General features: G+C 35.9%; 1 protein-coding gene across 3 annotated transcripts in view; it reads right to left on the reverse strand.

Moving 5' to 3' along the window:
• SF3B1 (splicing factor 3b, subunit 1, 155kDa) overlaps positions 1–27182 on the reverse strand; it is a 46124-nt gene that overhangs the window by 6422 nt on the left and 12520 nt on the right. Inside the window, exons 2-23 of one of the 3 annotated variants that reach the window (XM_006903270.1) lie at positions 23354–23520; positions 22006–22110; positions 21521–21635; positions 19634–19713; positions 18480–18650; positions 13382–13619; positions 12533–12745; positions 12140–12261; positions 8405–8602; positions 8210–8311; positions 7504–7683; positions 6923–7009; positions 6535–6805; positions 6080–6225; positions 5831–5977; positions 5520–5645; positions 4751–4972; positions 4303–4485; positions 4106–4217; positions 2560–2680; positions 2129–2260; positions 245–517 (exon numbers count right to left, since the gene is read on the reverse strand). In XM_006903270.1, the coding sequence (XP_006903332.1) occupies positions 245–517; positions 2129–2260; positions 2560–2680; positions 4106–4217; positions 4303–4485; positions 4751–4972; positions 5520–5645; positions 5831–5977; positions 6080–6225; positions 6535–6805; positions 6923–7009; positions 7504–7683; positions 8210–8311; positions 8405–8602; positions 12140–12261; positions 12533–12745; positions 13382–13619; positions 18480–18650; positions 19634–19713; positions 21521–21635; positions 22006–22110; positions 23354–23520 (3511 nt within the window). Of the gene's footprint in view, positions 1–244; positions 518–2128; positions 2261–2559; positions 2681–4105; positions 4218–4302; positions 4486–4750; positions 4973–5519; positions 5646–5830; positions 5978–6079; positions 6226–6534; positions 6806–6922; positions 7010–7503; positions 7684–8209; positions 8312–8404; positions 8603–12139; positions 12262–12532; positions 12746–13381; positions 13620–18479; positions 18651–19633; positions 19714–19921; positions 20077–21520; positions 21636–22005; positions 22111–23353; positions 23521–27182 lie in introns of those variants that run through there. The other 2 variants (XM_006903271.1, XM_006903272.1) reach the window with 2 other exon arrangements.

The raw sequence follows: 27182 nt of genomic DNA on the forward strand, positions 1-27182 counted from the left end.
GGGGGGAGTTGGGCGTTAATCACAGGGTTGCACAATTCAATGGATCAGTGGGGTGAAAGAAATGGGAAGGATCTTTTGTGAAAAACAACATATTCATACTTGTTAAATACATCAAGAGCAAAAAAGCATATGCATAGATTAATAAAAACTCGGGCTAGGATAAATATTAGAACATCTATCTTAATAATTAACTAGTTGAAATCCAAAATGAGTTAAGAATTCTTTCATTCAGTTCGTCACTTACCTATCCATTAAAGCATCTTCAAGTAATGGTGTTACAGCATAAATATAGTCTTTTCCCATTTCACCAATATATTCAAACAAGAAGGAAAGAGATTTTAACACTCCATTTTGAACATTCAGTTCAGGAACTCTGTATTCATTCATTAAGGCAGGAAGTACCGTAAAGGGTGAACATGTTTCGGCAACAATAGCTATTGCCACGGTGGTACAAACTCTGTTCTGTCTTTCTTGAACTTTGAGGTTATTTAGAAGTGTAGCCAATACATCATGAGGGCTGGGAAAAGAAAAATATCAACAAGCTTAAGATGACAAGTCAAAATAATTTTCTGAGAGGAAGGAAGAAAATGTGAAGAAATGGGAATAATAAGTAATAATAGACTTAATGTCATCTAAAGACGTCAATATTTTAAAAAAAGAATTCAAATTGATTTATTGCAAATGTAATTTCCAGTCTTTAGTTATATTTGTTGGTATCTGCAGAAAGATAATTAAACATCTGAAATGAGCTGTCTAAACAAGAATCTGTGCTTAAATTGTAGCCTCCCTACGCTCACATAAAAAAAATCTGTTTGATCCTATGCTCCCATTTCTTCTATACCTTTATTGTATCTAGTCTCTCCTTCACGAAGCATTTATTTTCCTCAAGTTTAGTACGACACTGTGGTTAAAGATTTCTGCCAATTTCTTTACTACATCACCACTAATACAGTCATTACTGCTACCAAGTGTGTCAATAGATTCATCTTGCTTGAAACCACAATTAACACCCTTGGACCAGCCGTCAGGAAATAAGGAGATACACTGCACTGGGAAAATCTGCAGTTAGAGACCTCTCCAAATTATTGAGGAGTAATGATGTCAATTTGAGGACTACGGTGTGTTTAATTCAGGCCATGGTCTTTCTGATCACTTGTTATGCATCTGAAAGCTGGATAACGATTAAGGATGACAGAAAAAGACCTGATGCCTTTGAGCTGTAGTGTTGGAGAAAAGCATTAAACATCCCCGTGGACAGCCAAGAAAAAAAGACAGGTATGTCTTGGAGAGGGTGCAGTCAGAGTGCTCTTTTGAGGTAATAATGAGGAGGCTTCTTTGGGAATGCTGCTAGGAGGGGCTATTCTTTGGAGAAGAATATGATGATGGGAAGCGTGGAGGGATGGCAATGGAGAGGAAAATTCTCAGCTAGGTCGACTGACAAGGTGACTACTGTAATGAGTTCTTATTTGTCAGAAAGTGTGAGGATGGCACAGGATAGAACAGGGTTCAGTTCTTTTCCTCATAGAGTCACTATGAGTGAGTCCTATTTGACTTGACAGCACCTAAGAACAACGGCTACCAAGAAAAGAAAAGGAAATTAGAGGTGGGAGGAGGTAAAACTATCAAAATTAATGTGATTTTTGTCTATTTCTTGAACACATTTTCTAACCAACATGTAGTATCTCACGTTCTATAATGACTGATTCTTCTAATTTGTTTCTGAATGAGTGAAATAACCACAGATTAGCCAATCAAACTGTTAAATCTTGTAAACTAATCTCAAAATATTTCTATTAATGAGATTTGAATTTTATTTATTCTAAAATTAAAAACGGACTTTAGAGTACATAATATTTTAAAAGATTAGCAAAAATTTCTAATCTTTCTAATAGTATCATTTCTCTCTCAAAATATCTCAAGCACAAGTAAACATTTTAAATCTCCCAATTGTTTTACTTCGGCTTAAAATTTAGACAAACACTTCAAAATGTGGAAAGTCAATGGTTAAATGAAGTACTTTTTCTCAATTACAAATTTGTACCTCAAATTGATTCTACAGACACAGAAACACAATCTTGAGTATCAAAACAGACTCAGTAGAACTAAAAAGTACACACGTAATACTCACCCAATAGCCTTTGCAATATAACCAAATGTGTTCACTGTGGCTCTACGAATAGCCTTCTTATGAGCTTTCAAGAGTTCTAAAAGTTCAAAGCAAATCCTCATCCATTCTCTTGCAGACACATATTCTGCTCCCCTAAAACACAGTAATTTTTATAACATTAAAAAAAAAATCTTAAAAGCTCAACTGTGAATGCATGCAAAAATACAACTACTAATTTTTTTAAACCTAACAGTATTCAGATTGGAAAAAAAGGCTAGCTTAGTCTTAAAACCCTACTTCCTACCCTTACAATAAGAGAAACTGCAACTTCACTGAAATTATTAACAGATAAACTGACCATGTATGTATCACATTAGTAACACTTAGCAAATCTGCTAGAATAACAAGCAGCTCAATCTGAAAATGAAACTGCTTATATAAATGCTACTTACCTATCAGCAATACGTCCAACAAGATCAATACAATTCTCTTGTACTTTTTCATGCCTGTTCTTTAAGATCGGGGTAAGCCTAGGCAGCAGATCTTTAATTGGTGGGGTCATCTTATGCATACCTATATTAATACAAGTTAACAAATTATCAATTAATATTTGAATTGCAACTTTTATTCATTTTTCCTTTTTCTTAGCAATGTTATATATATACACAATCAGGCAAAAACATAAGCTTACAGCTCCTATGGAAAAAAAGAGACCCCAGATTCTGACAAAAACTCAGAACTGTTGGTAATTTCTTATTAACAACTTCACATTATGCACAGAAATGAAATAAATTAGCTAAGTGATTTAAAGATGATGGATATCTGGCAACAAAAATTTTTTTTTAATTTGGTCTTGAAATATAATTGTATACTGCTATTAAAATATGGGGACAGCTTATTTTCTGGCCACATACCACAATATAAGCCAGAGATAAACATTTAAATTAAAAGCAAAATTTTCCAGAAAGGGCCCCCTTACCCTTTAACTGCAAAACAAACAGATCTCCAGTCTCCCTGCAATGCAGGGCATACTTGGATGGTATTTACACCTATGAAGAGAGAAAAAAGGAGGCAGCTGGCAGGGGCTCTTGCTCTAACTAGAATTGCTTGCTCTGATTCTCTCTCCATTGTTTTTCCCATGTTTTCTTAAGAAACAATATGGTTTACAACTCCTTGCAAACCAGAGACCCAAACATGGCCAAGTAACTTATTTTGGGCAAACAGGAATCTCCAAGTATAAAAGAACAGGCTGAACTGGGGATTATCTATAAACAAAATAGTTCAAAGATCTTCCATATTCCATAAAAACCCCTCAATAAAATGAGAACAATAGCAGCTATCATAACCAGCTACTGTAACTACCAGGTTGTTTCAGCCTCCCTCAAGCCATGCAACTGTTACTTTTGACAAAGGGAGAAAATCCAAGAGACCATGTATTTGCTCTTGTATAATTACTATGCTTTCCAAGTCCACAATAATTTTCTAATAAGCTTGTGTTTTCACTCTCAATTAGAAAGCTAAATGATAAATTTTAAGGACTTGGATATAAAGACAAGATAATCATTCAATTAATGCTTCTCTGGCGCTATTCTTGTAACAGAAAACCAAAACCCTACCACAACTAATTATAAAACAAAATGTCTAGTAAAATTCAAACTTCAGCACTGTCTTTCCCCCTCCATAGCATGGCAAAATTTATTCCAGAAAGGGTATTATTTTTACTGGAGTCTCTATTTCATGACCTCAAAGCTTTAAGTTACTACTATTAACCTTTTACAGACTCTATAACTGTCTCAGTCTTTAAAGTAAAATAGTAACAGATTTTGGGAGGCAAGACATTTAAGACAACTCTTTATTTAATAATCCTGATGTGCCTGAAAAAAGAAGTTTCAGAAATTATTACTCATTTCCTAAATAATTCTGTACTTCACAAAAAAACCAAACACACCATAATAACCCGAAGTTAAAAGACCAAAGCAAAATCATCAAATGCCATACCTATTACATTTACAATAGCCTTCAGTGCTCCAAGGATGCTGCCCAATACTTCAGGGTACTCTTCACCCAAATATTCATACAAAACAACACCCAAGTGCCCCATCAATTTTTCCTACAACATAAAAGAAATAATGTTAAAATGTTCTAATTTATACTAAACTGTGATAAAGAAGTAAGAATCTGGGACAAAAGGTTACCTCTTGACAAGTCTTCATGACAACAGCAGTTCGTGAGATCAGGTCAGCTGCCTGTTGCCTTACTTTGGCTGATTTGTTATTTAAACGCCACAAAACTGTACCACAGATCTGAGGCAAGTATGGTTTCACTCGCTTGCCAAGAGCATTAACCACAGTACCAAAGCCATTCAACATTACTGAGTCCTAAAAAAGAAAAGAAAATCTGTGTTAAATAAATTTTTAAAAATTCAGTCGAAATTAGGGTTTAATTTCTTTGTGATAGAACAAGGAAGAAATACTAATGCTAAACTTTTCCAATTGCATAAATATGAACTTTTTAATCAAATTAAAAATCTGAGCCAGAGAAGTATTTCCGTAAGCAAATGAATGAGAAAATTGGCCTTTCTTCTCCCTTAAGTCTCATTCTTTACAAGGATACTATCTGTTTTAAAATCATGATGATTATTACCTCTGTAGTCTGTTCTTGGAAAGCATAAAGAATACCATCAATCAGTTGCTCCTCAAGTTTATGATCAATATCTGCTGCTCCTAAATTACCCATGATTTTCTCAATTGTCTCCATCACCATTTTTCTGTATTGTTCAGCTTCATCTTTCAGATCATCCACGATCCTAGATATAATTTCTGCTGCACCTACTTTGTTCGCCAACTCCACAGTAGTATCAACTAACTAAAAAAGGGGAAAAGAAAGCTGTAGTTTATGGCTCTTAAGAGAAAATAAAACTAGCAAATAGAAAACGAAGTATTCTAAAGATCCTATTGCTGTTGTTCTTGACTGCCTTGAAGTCGAGCACAACTCATAGCGGCCCTATGAACAAAAGGCCTAAATCCCCTCTACAACTATTGACATTTATCAAATTTTATAGTTTCCAGAGGCATGCTATTCAGGAAACAGATGTCATTCCTGCTTCCAAAAAGATCCTATTATGTTAGTAAATAGGCTGGCAAAAATTAAATTTATTAAATATTAAGTGAAAGATATTTAAACAAGGGTCTAAACAAGGTAGAACTGTTTAACTAGTCAGATAAGGCATTTATTTTATTATACTAAGACACTGATTCAAATTTGAACTGTTTAAATGATTAAAATCCTTTCACAAGAAAGAGACGAACTATGAAATAATCAGTTCAAAACCACCATGTATGCGTACTCAAACGGACTAAAGAATTAGTCAAAACTGTTTTTGAAGATACATGATTTTGCAGTAAATTCATACCTGTCGGTAATTTCTTCTATCCAAAGCCATTCGGTGTTGCCAAAAATGTTTGAAAAAGGGAGGAAGGATCTCTGTTTTAATGTAGTTTGCTTCCACACCATCTGTTCCACAACACTGCTTTACCACCTAAAATAGTAACAAGAAATAGAATACAATTGTGCAACAACAAATGAAAATCTTTCTGTAAACTTTCATTATAACCACAATAAAGAAACAGAACAGAGTATCAATACATCAGTTGTTTCTTTAAAAAAAGAAAACTTTTAAAAACAAATACTATTTAAATGAGCAACAGCATGTACAATAATTACCTTTAGCACAATTTTCTTCATTTCTTCATCGGGGGATTGGAATTCTCGAATAAGGATTAACATCACTTCTCTTGTATAGTAGTTGGCATATTCTGCATCCATGAGAGGAATAAGATAGCCAATAGCTTTTAAGAAAGCAGCCAGACCCTATTTTAAAATATTAAACAAACATGATACAGAAAAATTACTTAAGTCTCCTTGACTTTAATGAGGAGAAATCAAAAGAAGAAATCTACATCATAGCTCTACCTTTCCTCGGTGCTGACGGATACCTTTCCACAGAGGCTTTAGTACAGAATCAAAAGATTCGATACCATAAGGAGTTGCTGCTTCAGCCAAGGCAGCAATAGCCAAAGCACTGATGGTCCGAACTTTCTGTTGTTCATCCACGAGACCTATAAGATAAAATACGTATTTTAACTAAGCACTAGCATTACTTGACTTCTACAATGTCATTTAGATTCATTCATTGTGTCTAACCTTCTACTAAAGGGTCAAACTACAGAACATGCCCATATTAAAAAGTGCAATGCATGGCAAGTCAAAACGAACCACGGCCTCTTCGGAAATAGTATTATGAACTCTACCATAAAATATATGGTATTTATGGTTAAAGCCCTTCTCTTTATCTCCCAAAACTGGTAGCTCAAATTTCAGGATAGTTATTATACCATAGAAAAGAGCAACAAAAAATTATGACTTACCATGTTCAATAATTTCAACTAGACTTCTGAGATGTGGCAAGATGGCACAGCCCATAAGAATAGCTATCTGCTGCACAATTTTAATACCAGTGTGTCTTGCTTGCCAGGATTTCTTGCTCTTACATACAGCTTTTAAGAAGGGTAATAAAGAAGGAATGCCTAAAGCAGATGCTACAACAGCAAAAGCTCTAGCTGTTGTGTTACGGACATATTCATCCATGTTATCGATATCAGGTCTCATGGTAGAGATCATAGTAGCCAGACCAGCAGCCTAAAGAACAAAGAGTCATGAGCTGGTAACATTAATCCACAACCATTTCTTCCTATAATTAAGTCATTTTCACCAACATACACAAAACTGTTTTCTCTAGAAATGTAATACAAATACCTTCGCCAAATTAGAAATGATCTCTCGGCCTTCCACTCTAGCATAGTAATCTTCATCAATCAACAATGGTTCAATAACCACAAGGATCTGAAAAAGAATAAAAGCAGCTTTATTTTTTACAGCAATTATCAATGTTATATTCACATAACAAAATATTTTTCAAAAATTTGTAATTACCAGGTCTTTGTTAATCAAGGGACAAACAGAAAATTTGATTGGAAAATTTCAAGTCCCAGATAAATATGAAAATTTGAGAAAATGAGAACCAGTCTCCTCCCATTCCTATTCATAGCCTCAGAAACCCAAAGGAGAGTCACCATGGGAAGGAATCAATTCAAAGGCAGTGAATGTGTCTGTGCAAAGAACAGCCTGGGAGTGTATATACATATATAATATTGGTTAACTCGGATAGTAACTTACAAGGATATGAATTTTCCCTTTATACTATGAATCTCTAGTATCAGTTATCATTTTTCAAAGAATTTTTAAATTTCATAAATACACAATAAAAAGTGGGATAAAAAATTTTATGAATTCCTTTTCTATATCAATCATTAGATAGGCTACTTCTTATAACAAACCTTATGTACATATGGTCGAACCAAGTCGTCAAGTTTGTATAATATTCTATCAATAACTTTCACAAGTAAATGACGCTCTTGATCCTCTAGTGTAGGAGACATCAGAAGAGGAAGAATTTGATTAAACAAAGGACCAGCTCCAAATTCACGAGCTTTGTCAGTAATCTGGCGCAATGCAGCCTAGAAGAAAAAAGTAAGAGTCAAAAAGTGCATTTTCTTTACAGTCATTCCATTTGGAATGAGTATGTTACTCCTATCATTTCCTCCACACTTCATTACAAGTCATTTAGATTTTAAAGTAGCTAGAGTTAGACATCAAAATTAATCTTAGCAACTGCAACAGAATTCAATGTTTTTCAAACAACTCAAAAGAGAGACTTAAGTAGAACAATGAAATCACAAAAGTGTAAAACATCTTCACACCCCTAAATACTTACTCCTTTTTTTCAAGTTATACATTATGCCAAGGAGCCCTGGAATATTAACAGAATTTCCTGTATAATTCCACTAATTCTTCAATCTTAATATTTTAAAGGCTTTCAGAACAAAATGGAGAACCTCTTTTTTTCCCCAGTACTTTTTTAGCACAAAAATGTTTGATAAACGCTAACTACCTCATTCTGGCCTTGATAAAAATGAAGAGATTAATTACATTTCAAAATATAAAGATTAAATGAATATAATGATTTCGTGAACTACAACTCACCTTTCTCATTGGAGGTGTTCCATTCTTTATTTTTAAAAGCAACTTCATTATTTTTCTCTCTTTTTGCTCTTCTGGGCTAAGTGTTGACTCATCAACATCAACCTGACAGCATAAAAAAAGAAATATTAGAATGAGATATGATTTATAATTCAAGCAAAATGAACCATTTTTACTTCTATTATTATCATCACTTACCAATAATTTATCAAAGTACTGAATATCATCTGGTTTTAAAAATGGAAGATTTCCAGATGGTTGGTCATTAACACTTTTCATAGTTCTATCTTCAGTCTGCATGTGGAAACCAGTCATGCCACCCAAAGGCGTTGGAGTTGCTGTCAACTTCCGAGCTGGAGTTCGAATAGGAACATAACCTGCTGGAGGAGGGAGTACCTAATGCAGATAAAGGATAGTTTAGGAATTTTATAACTGTAAAAATTAAAGAAAACTGACAGTAAGTAGAGCCCAACCCACAGCAACTCTATAGAACTGGCTACAAATACTCCATCTTTCCAAGGGTTTTGAAAACTTTATGGAAGCCAACTACCACATCATTCTCCCTCAAAATGGCTGTTGAGTCCAAACCAAAAACCATTTAGTTATAATCTGAGAGCTATAATCAGTCTGCCATTAGTCAAGGAGCAACATAAAGGATTATCTGTGCCTAAAATAATTTAATGTTTTCTAGATAGAAAGATTTTCACTTGGTTAAAAAATAATGAACTTTCTCTCCTTTCCATCTTAATTATTAGCTTTTAAACACAACACAAATATTCTCATTTCCCATCTGCTTACTGAGGTTAACAATATTACAATGGTATAGCCCACTGGAATGAGCTACTAACTTTAAGGTGGCTCCCCTTCGGCAGTTTGAATCCCACAACAGTCCTAAGGAACCAAGATGGTCAATCTCTTTCCATGGAATTTACAGCCTCTTAAAAACCTACTGAGAACCAGCTATGAGTTGGTTGCAACTTCATGGCAATGACTTAGACTTAATACTCAATATACGAAAATGTCATATATGAAGCAAATTTATAAAATTCTGATCAATCTATATAAACATGAGTTAACATGTCATATTAGAAAAAATTTGTGAAATTATAAAATCTAATTCAGTGATTCCAACGCAGCTTTTTTAAAAACATGGAACATATGACGTATAGTATTCCTATCAATGGACATAAACCTGCAAGGTGGGCCTAAATTTAAAAAAGGAATAATAAAATACATCGACAAAAATTCCTGCACTATGAAATCAATAATCTAAGCTTAAAATTCTACAAAAATGCTTAAATGTTTAAAAATGAAAATTTTCCAGAAACTTATATACCCAGCTTAACTCTTTCATAAAACTTGTAAATTTTTAAAATAAAAAGTACGTTAGTAACAAATTTGTTTTTAAGATAAAACCCAGGACAAATTAATAACCCTTAAAAAGTCTTCTTCAAAGACCCTGGAATCAATGTCAAAATATGTATATTAAACCAAAGATCAAATGACATATAAAATACATATATATAAGCTACTTGAGTTCTAATATACAATTATTTTAAAATATTTAACTCTAGCAAAGTTCATTAATAATTTTTTTAAAAATTTGGAATCTTATTCTATTGATAACTAATCTATGAAATCAAAGTCAATGCCATCAGTGAGGGACTCAAAGGTCTACTATTTTTTTTAATACTCTTTAATAGTATTCTCCTCTCCCATTTAAAAAACAACAATGAAAACAACTGACAATTGCTTAGCTAAGTCAATATAAGACTGTGAGCATCATCACACATAGCATTGCATTACATGGCAACTAAAAAGTGACAAAGCTGTTGTTGCTGTTGTTGCTGTTGTTACGTGCCACCAAGATGCTTGCGACTCATAGCGACCCTATGTACAACAGCCCTAAACTCTGCTCTGTTCTGTGCCAATCGCACTGTCTCCGATACACCCACCCCAATTATCCCAGTCACTGCATCAATCCCCTCCTGTGCTGTCCCTCCATCCTACCAAGCATGATATCCCTCTCCAAGGACCGGTCCCTCCTTACAACGTGTCCGAAGTATGTTAGACGGAACCCTTAAAATAATCAAATACAAAGCTAACTGGGGTTCGGGGGAAAAGAAGACACCACACACAACAAAATGCCAGTATACAAAGAAACTAAAAAGCAGCAGACTTTAGCAGAAAAGGCTTTCAGGTAACTTAGGTTCCAATGTTGGCTATGACATTAAGGAACTATCAGACTACCTTTAGACCAGCAAATACTCCCACCAAAGTTCAGGTACCTAGAAATCCCACAGTTTAAATGTTAAGTTACTATGATAAAAAAAACTGCAGTGAAAAAAAAAAAAAAGAATCTGCACTGTGTTCCTTATCAAATACATCAACTTAAATACACAACATCTTGTGGGGCACCAAGTAAAATAACAATGACCTAATGAAGAGCTATAATCCTGTGAATACCAATTATGTGGTAGCAGCAACCTATTCCGTACTCCTAAGCCACAAATTTTGTTAAGTAATGCCTATAAACTCCTAGAATTTTTATTAAAATGTGATCTCAGTGAAAATTTTCACAGAAAACTGGTTTCTTAGTCAATCTTCAAACATATTATGACATTGTCATAATATGAACACACCCTTTCTTCTTCCTCCCTGTGACATCAATTGCCATCTAGTTTTCCTCTTCCTGCTTTCTGAGCTTTTTCCCTGGGTAAATGCTGCTCTTTTGATCATATGCGATTGGGTGAATATGCATGGTGTTACGGTTCATCTTACAAGCCGATTATCTATAGTATGGTTACAAGTTGAGCCACAGAAATGAGTTTTATCCTGGGCTTGAAGAGTGTCTAAGGGCCATAGTCTTGAGGATTCCACCAGTATCTATCAGACCAATAAGCCTGGCCACTTTATTGTTCGAGTTTTGTACATTTTTTACCTACTCTGTTCAGACCTTCTACTGTGACCCCTTTTAGACTGGCTAGCAGTAACAGCTGAGCACCATCTAGTTCTTCTGGTCTCAGGATCATGGAGGTTAAGGTTCACATGGTCCATTAGTCCTCTAGACTAATTTGCCATCTTTGCTTTTCTTTCCTGTTTGTTTTCCCAGACAGGGAGAGGCCAAGAAGTACGAGCAAGATTACTACAACCAAGCTTCTAAATACTCAGTCCCTACTCACCAAACTAGGATACAGAACATCAACTTTATGGATTGTTATGATAAATGACCTTGATGTCCTCCCAGTCTATCCTAATGCCCCAGGACCAGCAATTGATTATCTCAGAGCAATTACGTAATTTTTCCCAGGGACTCTTACATGGGTATATTTACAAAGTCAAAAAGTCATTGCTGCTGAATCAGAACCAGCTCATAGTTGACTCTCCAGCAAAACTTCAGAACCTATAAATCATATGTACAGAATGTTCACCTTTCTCCAGAATGACTGGTGAATTCAAACCACCAGAGTGGTCTTTTGGCTAGCAGTACAGCTTTGCCACCAGAGCTACAGCATATAATAATATAAATGAAAGCATTTAACAGAATGAATGTAGAAATCCAATCTACTAAATCTATGAATGATAATAAGTATCATCTCTAGAAGTCTTCAAGATTTCTCCATTCTAAGAAGAAAAGCTTCCTGTCGTTTATTTAATTTCACTGGTCACTTTATTTTTTAAATTGAAAAGCAAAAAAAAGAAGATATATCCAAAAGGAAGGGAAAAGCCATCTTCCTGGGGAAAGGAAGAAATGGGCCATCCTCAGAGGAAAGGAGTAATGGAGGAGGGCCTCGTCGGTTACTTTTTGAAACGGAAATAGACTCGGAAATAGCTAAAAGAATGGAATGTTTGTAAATCTGCATAAGGCTAAGGCAAACCTGACCTGCCAAATAATTCAAATAAAACGTAATTCACATTACTCATCATTATTACCTTATAGCCTTCTGGGAACATAGCATCCAATTCTTCATCAGAAAGTGGACGATTTCTCTCATCAATTTCTCTCTCCCATCTCCAAGCCTGAAGCTGTTCAGGAGTCATGCTCATTATGTGACCTAGTTAGAAGAGAAAAAAGACCCCAAAAAGCAAATTTCTGTAATTATCTACAAAGTGGCACTGTATCACTACACAGTATGTAATAAGTTACCTTTTAATCAATATTTATTTAAATTTTAACTCCATCCAAAGTTTTTTGGGTGTTTTGTTTTGGGTTTTTTTCCAGACAAAATTGGCATTGATTTTTATAAACAACCGTCATTAATAGCACACGTAAAAGCATAAAGAAAATCTTCCAAAGCAAAATTTTTTTCCAATTATAGTTTTTACCTGGAGTAGGAGTAGCCATATTCATAGCTGGTGTGCCAATTGGTGTTTTTCCAGGGGTCAGAACAGGAGTGCTTCCACCCATTTGACTAGCTGGTGTTTCATCCCAACGTGACTTTCTTTTACTGGCTCCTGGAGTTGGTGTTTCACCAATTGAATCTCCACCTCGATCTGTTCGAGGAGTCTCAGCCCATCCACTTCCATGGCCAGGAGTATCTTTAAAAAGAAAGTGATAATCAAGATCTCAGAATATGTTCTTTTCAATAACTTACAAACTCAAAATGAAATTTTTTTAAAAGGCATTCCTAAAATGATCTCCATGTTTTAATGTTTCATTTTATATTTATTCCTCTTACTATTTTTAGTGTTTCTTTCCCACTTAGTCTTAAAAATAGCACAAATTAACAATTTAGGAATAGGGGCAAAAAGCAAAATAATCTAACCATTGTTTCATCCCTGAGAAAGTCACTCTATATCCCCTGAACCATACTTCTTTCAGTGCTCTATGCAACTGAGCTATTCTGCAGCTCAAGTTTATAAATGCTTCTTTATTCCATTACATGTTAAGCACTCACACAAAACTTTAAAATTTATAAAATTTAATAGAGCAGATTATTAAATTTTTACTGGTGAAAGCTATTCTCATCAACAGTAATTAATTTGGAGCTATACACCACCTATACAAAAAAACAAGATATGGTCCTACTGCTCTCCACAACAGGCATATGATCTAAGCAGCTGTTTACGTATACAGTCAAGGCTAGAGAGAACAGACTGTCATTTCAATAGATCCCAATAATTCATCAAGTAAATGTTTAACCCAAACACAAATCTAGACATCAATAGAAGTACCTCTCTCTGTTTTGGGGGTTTCATCCCATCTGTTTTTGCGGGCACTAGAAGTTGCGCCTCCATGGCCTGGTGTAGCATGGCCTGGTGTATCGCCTCGTCCAGGAGTAGCAGCTCCTGCTGGGGTGTGACTAGGTGTAGGATCCCAAATTTTTGAGCCTGGGGTTGCTCCAGGAGTTTCACTTCCTTTTGCACGACCTGGTGTCTCATCCCATCTTAAAGAAGGGGTGTGCCCGGGAGTCTTAATAAAGGGGGGGAGGGAAAGTTAAACAACCACATCCCTCACAGAAGCAATTAGAAAATTTCTGCAAAATAAAAACTGTATCCAAATAGTCTATGGTATTCACTCGAGAAATTATCTTTCTACTTAAAAGAGGTATATCTTCTAGTACATATGTTTATGACAAACCCAAGTTTCCATTTGCAGCAATGAAAGAGTCCTAAATTTTTTTATATCAGTGGTAGATTAAGGGTGAATGAATGGGAGATATGAAGAATGAAGATGTCTATCTTCTAGTACATATGTTTATGACAAACCCAAGTTTCCATTTGCAGCAATGAAAGAGTCCTAAATTTTTTTATATCAGTGGCAGATTAAGGGTGAATGAATGGGAGATATGAAGAATGAAGAAGTGAAAATATAACAGATGGTTTTAGAAATCACTGTGTTAAGGTATATGTGTTTTTCTGAAATGTACCTGATGGATACTGAATTTCGATGTAGTACTATAAAATATTTACCAAAAATGAATTTTGAGTTTTTCTGATTATAGAAAATATGTAAAATAACCTTTGGCCAGTATTTGACCACATATGCTAAAAAGGGAGGGAAATTTTGTGCTAAGAGATGCAGGCCGACCTTGGTAGAGGACATGGAGGTTAGAGTAGGAAAAAGGGAGCCGCAACTAGTACTTCTCAAGAAATCTAAACCTGAATGAACCTGTGACTCAAACAAGCAATGCAGAGTACGGAAGGTATTTATTGGCTTCTTAAAACTGAAGGGAGCTTTGGGTACACTGAAGCAAGAAAAGGCAGTGTCCCTATCAAGAGCTCTCCCTTGCAGACTTGGAAATTAAGAGAATCAGTGAGTAAACAGCCTATTAAACTCACATGCAGTGACCACCTGGGTCACAGATGAACGGACGCTAGATAACAAAGCAAGCAAGAGGCAGGCTGAATCTGGAATTGTTCCACTAGCATCTAGCACACAGTGTTAAAGTGAGGAAGGTTACTGGTCCAATGTGCACAGTTGAGGAGTCTCATGTTGCTGACTTAGCCCACAGGAAGGGCTAAGGCTGACAAGTGAGGGTATCGCCAGTTTGAAGTGCAGAAAGACATGTGGACTCCTGAGTTTGTACAGCTGGTACCCACTAGACCTAGCATCAGATAGCTAGGTTTGAGTTAACCAGAACTCAATCAGTTGAAAATAAGATGTAGGACACCATGAACTAATATTTTTGTTGCTACTGTTGTTATATGCTATTGAGGCAGAATCAACTCAAAAGGTGACCATCCAGTAGGTTTTCAAAGGCTATAAATCACACAGGAGGAGACTGCCTATCTTTCTCCCAGAGAGCAGCTAGTGGATTCAAGCCATCTGCTTCTTGACTGGCATCACAACTTCCTACCACTTGGTCTCCAGAGGCTACCGCAATGTGATGGTTTATTCTGAATAGAATTTGCTTATAAATGCTTACGTTCAAAGTTCCAACGGATATTCTTCAGAAGAAGGAACACGATTATCTTCTCAAGAGTTTGATAGAGAAGTTAAACACGTTGCCGCAAATGACAGTAATACATCGAAAAAAATTTGTCTCTAAGCACAGTCATCAATTTGAAGTATGGAGCAATGTGTTAAAAATTGGCTATCTAAAACTAGGGATATAAATATAGTTCCTGATTTACATCCTTTACAGTGTAATTATTAGTCAGTCTCAAAGGGAAAAGTTAACCCTTCAATGAAGGCCAATGGGTTTAATAAAAGCATAAGCAAGTTCTTCAATGTGGCTTTTCTAGCCACTGTTTTTGACTTTTACTCCACAGCTGTGTGGTTGTTACTGTCAGGTGCCATCAAGGTCACTATGACTCACAGCTAACCTATGAACAAGCAGATAGAAAACTTGCCTTATCCTGTGCCATCCTCTTGATCTCAGCCATGCTCACGCCCATTGCCAGTCACTGTATCTGTCCATTGTGTTCTAGGTCTTCCTCTCTTTCACTGATCCTAAACTCTCCCAAGCATGATTTTTTTTCCAATGACTGGTCCCTCCTTAGTAACAAGCTAAAAGTATGTGAGACAAAACTCCACCATCCTTGCCTGTAAAGAGCACTTCCTCCACAAGAGATATGTTTGTTCTTGTGGCAATCTACAGGATATCTAATACTCTTCTTCAAAAGCACATTTCAAAGGAAGGCATCGATGCTTATTTATGAATCAATTCCCTTTTTTAGTGTCCCAACTTTCTGATGCATTCAAAGCAACTAAAAATACTATGGCTTGGATCAGGCACTCTCTGGTCATTAAACTGGTATCTTTCCTCTTTAGTACTTAATAGTGGTCCTTGACAGCAGATTTTTCCCAATGTAACACCTCTTCTGAGCGCTTGACTACCATGGGTGCTAATTATGGATCCAAATAAAATTATGTCTTTTCAGCTCAAAAAATTCAAAAATACTCTTTTTTTAGTTTTCTAACTCCAGGTCTCTGCAAACTTCCTAACACTTCTGTCTTCATGAGATGCCCTTTGCAATCTTCTGTTAGCACTCTTTCGTCACTATTTCTTCCATTAATGAAATTTATATTTACAACTATCTGTGCATTATTATAACCATGGGGGGGGAAATCAGGGAAAAAGATTAAAGGGGAATTAAATTGATCAAAGGTTCCATAATCGATCGTGGGCATGAGTTAGCAGTGCTGAAAAAATAACTTCATACACACACAAAATTATTGCTTCCTTTGCCTTGACTGTTGTTGGGTACCATCAAGTTGGAACCAAGCTGGCCTGCCAGAGGGTATTCAGCAGCAGTAAATAGCACCAGAGAAGACTATCCAATCTTCTCCTGCAAAGAAGCTGGTGGATGAGAATCATACGCTTTTGAAATTACGTGCAGTGTAGATTCTTACCACTAGGATCAGCAGAGCTCCCCTCCTCCTTTGCCTCCAGCAAAACCTCAATTATCAAAAAGAGTAACATGAATTGTGCTCAGGTAACTCTGAGAGTTAAACTACTGGCAGGAAAGTAACACTTCAACTGCGACACCATCTATCATGTTTCCACTCATCAATCACCCTCCTATCCTTCTCATGTAAAAGCTAAGTATAAAGTGTCCTTCTAAATGCTAGTGTCCTGCTCATTCCAAAATACACAGGTGCTTCCTTATGATAAAAGATTAAACAGATGGGATAGTAAAGAAATTCTGTTTGGGGAAATTCACTAGTCATCATTGTTGTTATGAACTGTCAAGTCGGAACGGACTCAAAGCTAAACTTCCAGCAGGCATTCAAAGGGAGTAAATCACGGGAGACTATTCATTTTTGTCCCATGGACCACTAGGTGGATTCAAACTGCATACATGTAAGTTGGCAGTGCAATTCTTTTACCACTAAGCCACCAGAGTTCCCTCACTAGTAATTTGTTGTTGTCAGCTGCCATCACATGCCAACTCATAGTGATCCTATGAACAGATGATCTAAACCCAGTCCTACCCTGTGCCATATTTACACTTCCTGACACACTGGAGCCCACTGTGGAAGTCATTATGTCAATCTACCTGGTCAAGGGTCTTCCTCTCCTTCGCGAACCCTCCATCTTTCCAAATAATCATGTCCTTCTCCAAGGAACAGACCCTGCTAGAAACATGCCCAAAAATGTGCGGTAAAGCCTCTTCACCCTTGCATCCAAAAAGCACTCTCTCTGAGACATATTTATTTTTCTTTTGGCAGTCTGACCTTTCCAATGGGTTTTCAAGCAGCAGTAAATAACACTGAAGGAGGGTGCTCATCTTTCTCCTGTGGAGTAGCTGGTGGATCAATAGTAAGTCTTTTGGTTGGCAGTGCAGCTTCATACCAGCAGGCCACTAGAGCATCCTGATTTTACTACAGAAATACCCATTTTGAAGTGCTTATTAGTCCTCCATGCAGAAGTGTCAAGATGACCAGACATGTAAGTCTAAGAACAGAATAGAACAGTGGATAGATGCAAAGATTTCTGTGTATAGATAACATTTAAAGATAAGAATGAGATCCTAAGAAGTGAGAATAACTGTAAAAGAAGATCAAAACATAACAGCAAACCTCAAATTCAGATAAGTAAAAATCTAAGAACCCAGCAAGTAAGAGGAGTTAGCAGTGAATTATAAGGATAAACAATAGGGGCTAAAGCCCAGAGGACAAAAGGAAAAAAGAGCTTTGAAGAAAGTAATAATATGCTGAGTAATAAAGACTGAGAATAGATCTTTGGATTTAACAGCGAAGTCAAGTGACCATAACCTGTTTTGGTGAGGTGGTACAGGCAAGAGACAAATTAGCAGAAACAGAAAAACCAAACAACAAATTCAAGGCATTATGTAATAAAGAGAGACACATTAGCTAAAAGGGACTTTATCAAGAGATGACACTGAAGCATTTTTTTAAGAGTCTAAAGAACAATAAAACATGTTTACTGGTTGAATATGTAAGAAAAGATGAATGGCACTCAGCAATCTTTAAAAAGAAAAAGGAGATGGAAAACAGTCTATGTTTTACAGATACTTAAGTTTTAGAAGGTCAATTTGCACAAACAGTTGTTGTCTATCAGGTAGAAAAGACTGTGGTGAAATAGTGGATTTCACAGTGGGGAAAAACAAGCAGCAATCATCAATTAAAATGAAAAAAACGATAAAAAAACTGATGGTGTAAAGCACTCCGTTTTGGGGAATGTAGTAGCCTTACAAACAGAAACATGTGATCAAGATATAAATCATTCCTTTAGACGGAAGACTGTTATACTTTATTTACCCTTCATTATGTAATATACCTACAGATATAATGTACCTAAACTTAGTATTCTTTTTTAAAAACCCACCTCTACTCTAAACAGACTTTAAAGAGCATCATTACCTCTGCCTGATCCCAACTTGACAATTTTTTGGGAGTGGCCCCAGGAGTCTGATCAGCCGTCTGATCCCAACGCCGTTTTCTTTTAGACGGAGGTTGGGATGCTGCTGCTCCATTGACGACTTTCAATTCTCCAGCTTTGGCTTTTTCTGCTAGTTGCTGTCTAATTTCTCTCTTAAAAAAAAAAAAAAGGTATGAATAAGCAGTAAGTGTATTTACAAAGTTCTCCTAGCTTATACAGTCACTTCTATATAACATACTTCACAAACTCTTCTAAGTTTCTGGTGGTCCCATTCCTTACTTCTCTTTCTTTCTGTATTTTCAGTTTTGAGTATTGCCTTTCTCCAAAGTGGACTGGCATGTACAGAATTTACAACACTGGGCACTTAATATTGTATACTTAGTGAACTATCTTCATGTCATCTACACAGAAAAGCTAAGAGTCAAAAAAAAAGAAAAGCTAAGAGTCTCTAAAAGAAAAATGTTAAGTGAAAATAAAATTGTCTTGTTTATAACTCTGAAAATGGGTAAAATGAACATAATTTTAAAAAGACATTTTTTAAAAACTTTGGCTTCTGCTTTTGTGAAAGTTTGTTTTCCGTTCAATACGTGATACACATTTTGTATCATGACACTGTAATGTCCACAACTGTTAAGAGCATTTCTTCCAGTGTTGTTTCTACTTGTGCTTTCCTATTCCTGTCTGTCTTCTTTAGCTTCATCCCTATATAGAATTTGTTCTTTCTATCTCATCTGGCTAGCTGTTCTAAGTGCAAACACACAGGTTTCAATAATTCACCATCATCCTTTCCCCTCTCACTTTCTTCACACACATACTCTTAAGATCCAAATGTATATATATTTGGTTAAGGAATTATCAACCAAAACTACACAGGTACATCAAAAGCTTAATTTGGGAAGGGTAAAATTTTGAGTGTAATTCTTTACCAATATAATTTTTAATATTGTTTTTAGGTGGGTGGCAAATTATAAAGAATATAAGTCCATTTCATCGGGGAAAGAAATTACTCACAGTGTTGGCATCTTTGTATGTACATATTACTTGAGGTAAATAAAGCTTATTTTTTTTTTTTAAAAAGGCAATTTCAACTTTACATTCTTTCACTACTATTAAAATAAGAAGCAGGGCCATATACCTCTTCTTTAGTTAAATGCTGTTCTCGCATTACATCCATGTAAGTCCTAGCATTCATTTTAGGATCAGGGGTCTTCCCTCCTGCAGAAAAGAACAGCAACAGGACAAGAGTACAATAAATAAAGGATAATTAAGTTCAGTTGATTTTATCTGCCCTGCACTAATATTATGTTATTCCATAATCATTTAATTTATTTTTGATGGAAAACTTTAATAATTACACATCTTACTTTTTATTGAGTTTTGCTGATCAATTTAACCTGTTTGAACACAAACATATCTACAACAGTTTAAAACAAGTATTTTAATGCATATAAAAAACAAAATGACAGCACAGTTTAGTCTTCAGAAGTGATGGGTTCCTGGGTTGCTAATCCGGAATACGTACACTTTCGTGCCTTTGTCTCCATCAGCAGTTCTGACTTCAAGCAGCAGAATAGAAGCCTAGAAAATTATCTCTTTACCATTAGTAACACTTTGGAAAGATATTTATATTCAAAACATTACCTGTTGCAAGTTGTTAAAATCCTGACTACAAATAACTATGACTACAATATAAAATCTTTAAAAAATATACCTATAGTCTTACTGATGCCATTTTACTAAAAAGGGCTTCGTGCTTTTTAAAACTTGTTGACCCATATACATACTTTTAATTCTTAGAAAATATATATTACAACTGGAAACGTATTACTTGAAATAGCATACTTAGGCCAGTTATTATGATGCACACAGAAGAAAAGTAGTGTACAAAGAGATGTGTTAGTCTCTTGGTTGAAGTTCCTGTATTTTCTTTACAAACTTCACATTTTACAGAAGCCCAAAGAGTATACAACAAGATTCTGTGGCACACTACACTGCACTTTTAAAAATGTGATAATTAGCTATACACACAGTATAGCATCATGACTTAGGAAAAAAAAAGAAAAGTCTAAGACATTTCCTATACTGAAGATCATGCCAAATTGGCAGTGTCATTCTTTCTGACACTAGCTCTGATAAGACTTCCTTTGGAATACTTTTTTCACCATAATCTAGAGAGGATGTGTTGAACTGCACCCTTAAGAATGCAGACAGGACTGGCATATAGCAGTACTGCTGTAGGAAAGAAATTAAGGACAGTTAGTATGGGCCTGTGAATTCTGACATACATGTTTAAATCAATTACAATTAAGCAAGTTAAAAAAAAAAAAAGGAATATCCCTACTAATTCATGCAGGCTGAACGTCTAATTTATAAAACCTGCAGCAGAATCTAATTTTAAGAAACAGGCACCTAATTTTGATTGTGAAACTCACTCACCTGAGGAAAGCTTCCATCAGGTTCACTATTGCCCCTTGTGCTGACTTGCACACTAAAATTAGCAAAACAGACTCCAACTATTAAAAATATCAACGTCTTTGAATATACACTTTTGTTTCATCTTTAAGTATGCTTAGAGCAAGTAGGTGCATTTACTAAGCTGTATTTAGAGTTAACATGGGGAAGCTCTAATGTGAGAAAGCTTCTCAAAAGCAGTAATCCTAAACATCTGGGATTTGGATGAAAACTTTCAATAATTTGAAAGTATTTTGAGTAGAAACACACATTTGTTCAAAATCTCGAAAGTGTACCCAAAACAAAAGTAAAAGAAAAACCTTTAACCCTTTGCGTTTCTATGGCATTGGCTCATTATTTTCTTGTCCTTCTACCTGGAAAGAAAACTTGCATTATAAAGATGAAAGACTATTGCATCTGTGACTTCAACCATATCTATACAAATCTATCATAAGGGGATTTTTTTAAAAGAAAAGGAAATTCATAAGCATGCCAAAAAAAATCAAAGGGCTAAAGACAACTTAACACAAATAAATTTCTGGATACTTATAGAAAAGTGGGAAAGAATTACCATCTGCAAAAGGATCAAGACGCTCTGGAGAAATAATCATGGTCCGCCTATGCTTTTTGTATTCATCCTCCCGGTCTGCAATCTTCGGAGGTCGGTGCTCCGCAAATGGATCATACTGAAAAGAAGTTATGTTTCACTTTTTATTACTACTTTATTAAATAACCGAAGACAAAAGTATAAAACATGGAGAAATGTATTAAAAAAATACTTGCTAACAGTCTAAAGCATTTTAGGCGCAAATGTTAATATTAAAAAAATTAAGGCATATGGAAATGAGCCAACATACATTTCCACTATTCCTACATTTCCTGAGTTCTGGTATCCAAAATAATTACTTGCATAAAATAAAGTAAGTAATCATTTGTAACTGTCCCAATTGAACACTAGTCAAAACATTCCAAAATCTGACTCTTAAAAGGTGTGGACTTTCCATGGGAACTTGGACAATTTTCCTAAATTGAATAAAATAGTTTCAAAGGCATCACCTGTTCTGTTGACTGTGGTATATCATTAAGCAATGCCACAGGGGCATGATACCCTGGTTTCTTCTGACCAAGCAAACTTGTAGATGATGAGTAGTCATCGTCATCCTGTAATGTGACATCCAAAAGAAAAAAAAGATAATACGCAAAACTGTCAAACTTGAATTCAGTAACAGTACACAAATATTCAAAACCAAATACATAAATGCATACTAATAGTTGCTTACAGGCCCTTATTCATAAAACTTGTACTCTAGTAAGGATTTTTTCCAATTTAATCTATTAAAGACATTTAGTCCTCTATGTTTAAAATGATTAAAAACAAAGTAGCAATGAACTAAGAAAATCTAAGCATGGTTGTTTTCTAATGGTAGGAACTACGAAATTCATTTTCAGATTTGTTAACTATTTAAAAGAGTTATTATTTAGCAAGCTCCAATTTTTCTTTATGTCATGTTTTTTAACCACAACAAGGGATGGAAAAACCCATTTTAAATGTATGATATGCTTCTCTGATAGTTAATGCAAACAGAACAATACGACATGTTGCAATAACTATATTAAAATGCCGGGTAACTGAAGAAAAGTGTACATCTCATAAAATTTATTCCTAATTAAAAATTTCCCCTTCAACTTCTGGAAGAGATAGTATTCATTTCAGCAGTTAATAATCCAAAATCCCTGATTCACTTGCATAATTTTGCTGTGGCTTCAACTTTATTTTGTAAAACACAAAATAATCAGTAATCTATACATTAAAGAACAATAAAAATACATTAGTATAATAATCTGTATAAATATAAAATTAGTTAAATGTTACTGATACATCCACAAATGTATTATTTCACCAAATATGGATGTTTGGGATAGTATTACAAAAAAGCATAAATTGTATGAAATCTGTAAAAAAAAAAAAATCCTTGAAATCTTTCAAAATAAAAGGTAGTAATTCTCCACAGCAAGTGAAAGTCTACTGGTTAACAAGATACAGTCTCAACTTAAAATGACAAAGGAAGGGGGGGAGAGTATCACGTACAAATCAAAAATTACAAAATGGCAACTACAATGAAGTGAATTCTGCTTTACTCTGTATACACTTCAGTAGCAAAGATTAATCTTACAATGGATAATGATTTTCAGGTGAGAAGGGTAACTCCAAAAACTTTACCCTCATCAAATAATATTTTCTCCATAAAAATCAAATGATGCAAACAACAATTTCTTCTTATTTCTTGCTCACTCATTCTCTCTCTCTCTCTCTCACACACACACACACACACACACACACACACACACACAAACACTCACTCTCTCTCTCTCTTGCTTGTCTCTTATATAACCTGTAACGTACATCTTCAAGTTCAGTTGCAGCAATAGATGTCACGTATCCGGCAAATCTGCTGTCACTTCCACCATAAATTTCTTGATCATAATAACCAGTGGAATCAAGGCCAACTCCTTGAGCTTCATCAAGAGCTGCCTTCTTCCCTTGAATTTCTCGAATCTGTGCTTCAATATCTATGCAAAAGAAAAGATTTTCTTAATTTCATATTCCAAACAGCTCTCAACACAATGCATTTCTATCAAAATTCAGAGTGTCCCATAACCACCAGGGAGTCATTTGATCTAAGTGGTTGCAATATTGTCTGTCCTTGTTTCTTTTTAAAGTTCTGTATTATGCAAGCAAGCACATGCATGCACCCACTCATCCACTTATTGTCCCCCCCACCAATGAACTAAACCTCTCGTAAAGGTGATGGCTATGGAGTAAAGACAAGTTGTTCGTTCATTTTTCCCCTTCTGAAATGCTTGAGGTTTTTCTATGAAACGACTATGTGCAAGGATTACATTTTTCTTTTGGTTAGGATTTGAATGAGTTTAGTTTACCAAGCAAATTCAATCAATCATACACATACTGTTCTTGAACATTAATGATGATAACTCACAATGTGATCATACTTTTCCTACTTCCTCCTTATAATTCTCATTTCCTTTAATCCTATCTCCTGCTGCCCTGAATTCTATCTTTTGGCAAATGCTGCTCTTCTGACCTCATATGGATGCTTATTCTTAAGGACTGAGGATCTCCCTAGTCTTAACATTTAACTGAAAGTAGAAACTTGGGGTGAGTTATGTTCCAGGTTCAAATGGTGGATAACCGTCATAGTCTTAAAGATTTCAGAGGTCTCAATCAGACTCATAAGGCTGGACTTGATTTTGAATTTTGTTCCACATTTCACCCCACTCTATGCAAGATCTCCTAATGTGATCCCTATTAAGAGTAGTCAGAGTTGGTATTCAGGTACTGTTATCTAGTACTACTATCAGGCTCATGAAAGCTGAAGTTCACATGGTCTCTACTAGTCCCTTGGACTACTTGTCTGTATTCATCTTTGCTTTTCCTCCCTTTTCTTTGTTCTGGACAGGAAGTAACCAACAGCTGTACCTTATATGGCTACTCAAAAGCTGTCATTCTGAGGGACAGCTAAGTACCCTCACAGTCCACAAATTGTCTTTGTGGACTCTTATCACACTTAGCTGTCCCTCAAAACTACAGTCCCACAAGTATCAATTTCAAATAAACAGCTGCTCAAGAACCACAACAACACAGAATTTTGTTCGTCTAGTGGATAGAAAGCTTCGCTACCAAGCCAAAGGTATTTAAAGATTTTAATCTGTGGCCCTCAGGTCTGATTATAATTGTTTTTGGTCAAACAGTGAAACAGCACTTGTCTGCCCACTTGCTGTACAAAGGTTACTCATGGTTGCTGTGATGCTAAACACTGTCACTGATGTGTCAAATGTGATAATGGTTACCCAGGGTGGACAGTGTTTGGTGGAGTTCTCCATTAAAACAAGCTTGGAAGCAGGAGTGGCATTCCAATATAGCTTGCCTCCGGAAACTATGAATGTGGAGAGACAATGAAAGTTTTACAAGTGTTCAGGTCTTTCGTTCATAGGCTCACTATGAGTGTTCTACGACTCACTTAACAACAATAAAGAATCACAAATTACAGTACAATCTGGAGATAAGAAACAAACAGGTCATCAAGCTAGCCAAATAGTTTGCAATCTCTTCTTCAGGGGTTCAAATTAGTTCATTCCAGAATCGTATTTTCACAAGACCGTCGAAGTCATGTGATTCCCAGTTATATTCACCTATTTTTTTATATTTGTATGTTCTTATAAGTGCCATCTGAAGATCTCATTAAGAATATAGATTCTAGGGGGCTCTGGTGGTGCGAGCACAGGAATCGTGGCAAGCTTTTGGAGTCGACTGCTTTTTCCAGGCATGTGTTTGACGTGCAGGTGGTATAGCACTGGTCTGTGCGTTGCTGTAGAGAAGTAACTAGTGGTTGCTGTGATGCTGAAGACTGTGTGACAGTGATGTGCCAATCGTGGTAATGGGTACCCATGGTGGACAGTGTTGGCTGGAGCTTCCCGACTAAATCAAGCCTGGAAGCAGGAGCAGCATCCACTTCCGAAATGGCTTGCCTCCGGAAACTCTATGTACGAGCAGTGCTCAGGCTGTTCGCTCATAGGGTCACTATGAGTCATCTACGATTCGACGGCACCAAACAACAACTGGTGGCCTAGTGGCAAGAAGCTGCACTGCAATCCCAGAGATATGCAGTTCAAATCCACCAGATGCTCTGCTGGAGAAGGAGTAGCAACCTCCTCGAGTACCAGTCAGATCCAATCTGACAGTACACAAAAATAAAAATCTTTTAAAAAGAAGTATTTTAAAAAAAAAGGCTCTAGATTCTGATGGGAGGTGAATTTAGATTCTGATTGAGTCTACCTTAGTAGAAAGGCAAATTTTCAGCACAAAGATAAACCAGAATGAACTGGTTCAAAATTCTGCCACATCATCAGTGATTTCTAATGACCACCTAATCAGAATCACCTGACACACTTGTGTTAAAGACAGAATCTTAGGTCTCCAACATACTTTATCAGAACTTATACAATATAAAAACTAGGATTCTCCACTAGCAAACTAACAAAAAACTACTCTACCTGACTCCTCCATTTCCAGGCCTGTTGTTATTGTTATATGCTGTTGAGTCCACTACAACTTATGACTCCATAAACAATGGCTCTGAACCCTGATGTATTCTGAGCTAATCTCACATCTCCAATACACTTAACCCCATAGCCACAGTCACTGTGTCAATTCACCTCATCCAAGGTCATCTTCTCTTTCTCCAAGGGCTGGTCCCTCTTGGTGGTATGCCCAAAGTATGTGAGATGGAATTTCAAAATCCTTGACTCCAAAGAGCAACCTGGTTTCACACTCTCCAAGACGAAACTATTTGTTCTCTGGGCATTCCATGGTATTTTCATTACTCTTTCCAGCACCACGACTCAAAGGCATAAATTATTCTATCATCTTTAGTCATTGTAAAGCTCTACAATGGCATACAAGCACCAGAGAAGACCATGGCCTGAATCACACCTTAGTCTCTAGACTGACACTGTTGCTCTTCAGCACTCTGGAGTGTTCCCCAACAGATTTTCGGAGTGCAACTGATATTTTTATTTCATAACTACTTGTGCCAAGGGTGCTGATTATGGATCCAAGCACGATGAAATCATTAAGTTGACTCTTTTCTCCATCTATCATGATGCTGCCTATTGACCCCATGATGAGGATTTTATTCTCTTGATGTTGAGACACAATCCATATTTACGTCCTTTATTTTCTGCTGCCAAGTGTTTCAAGTTTTCTTCAATTTCAGAGAACAAAGTTGTGTCATAGGCATAGCACAGTTGTTGATCAGTCTTCCTCCAATCATGATGTTACATTCCTCCTTCATCAAGTCCAGCCTTTCAAATGTTCTGTTCAGCATACAGACTGACAAGGTGTGGAGAAAGGATACATCCATGACATACTCCTTTCTTGATTTTTTCCCTTTGTTTCAGCCCTGGTCTACCTTCCATAAAATTTCACAATTCAGAAAGTAATATGTTCTTTTTTTTCTACACTCACACCACAAAAAGAGGCACTGTTTTCTAAAAAGTGTTTCATACTACGTACGTATCTAAGTTTCCAGGATTTAATCCTACATTTGAATAATATATTAAAAAACTGCCTTCATCTATTGAATTTTACTTGAAAATTTTATGTATTTTCTGATATGTTGTTGTTGTTATGTGCCATCGAGTCGCTTGTGACT

Source organism: Elephantulus edwardii, unplaced genomic scaffold (genome assembly GCF_000299155.1).
Source record: "Elephantulus edwardii isolate Elephantulus edwardi_28Jun2011 unplaced genomic scaffold, EleEdw1.0 scaffold00552, whole genome shotgun sequence".
Lineage (NCBI taxonomy): Eukaryota > Metazoa > Chordata > Mammalia > Macroscelidea > Macroscelididae > Elephantulus > Elephantulus edwardii.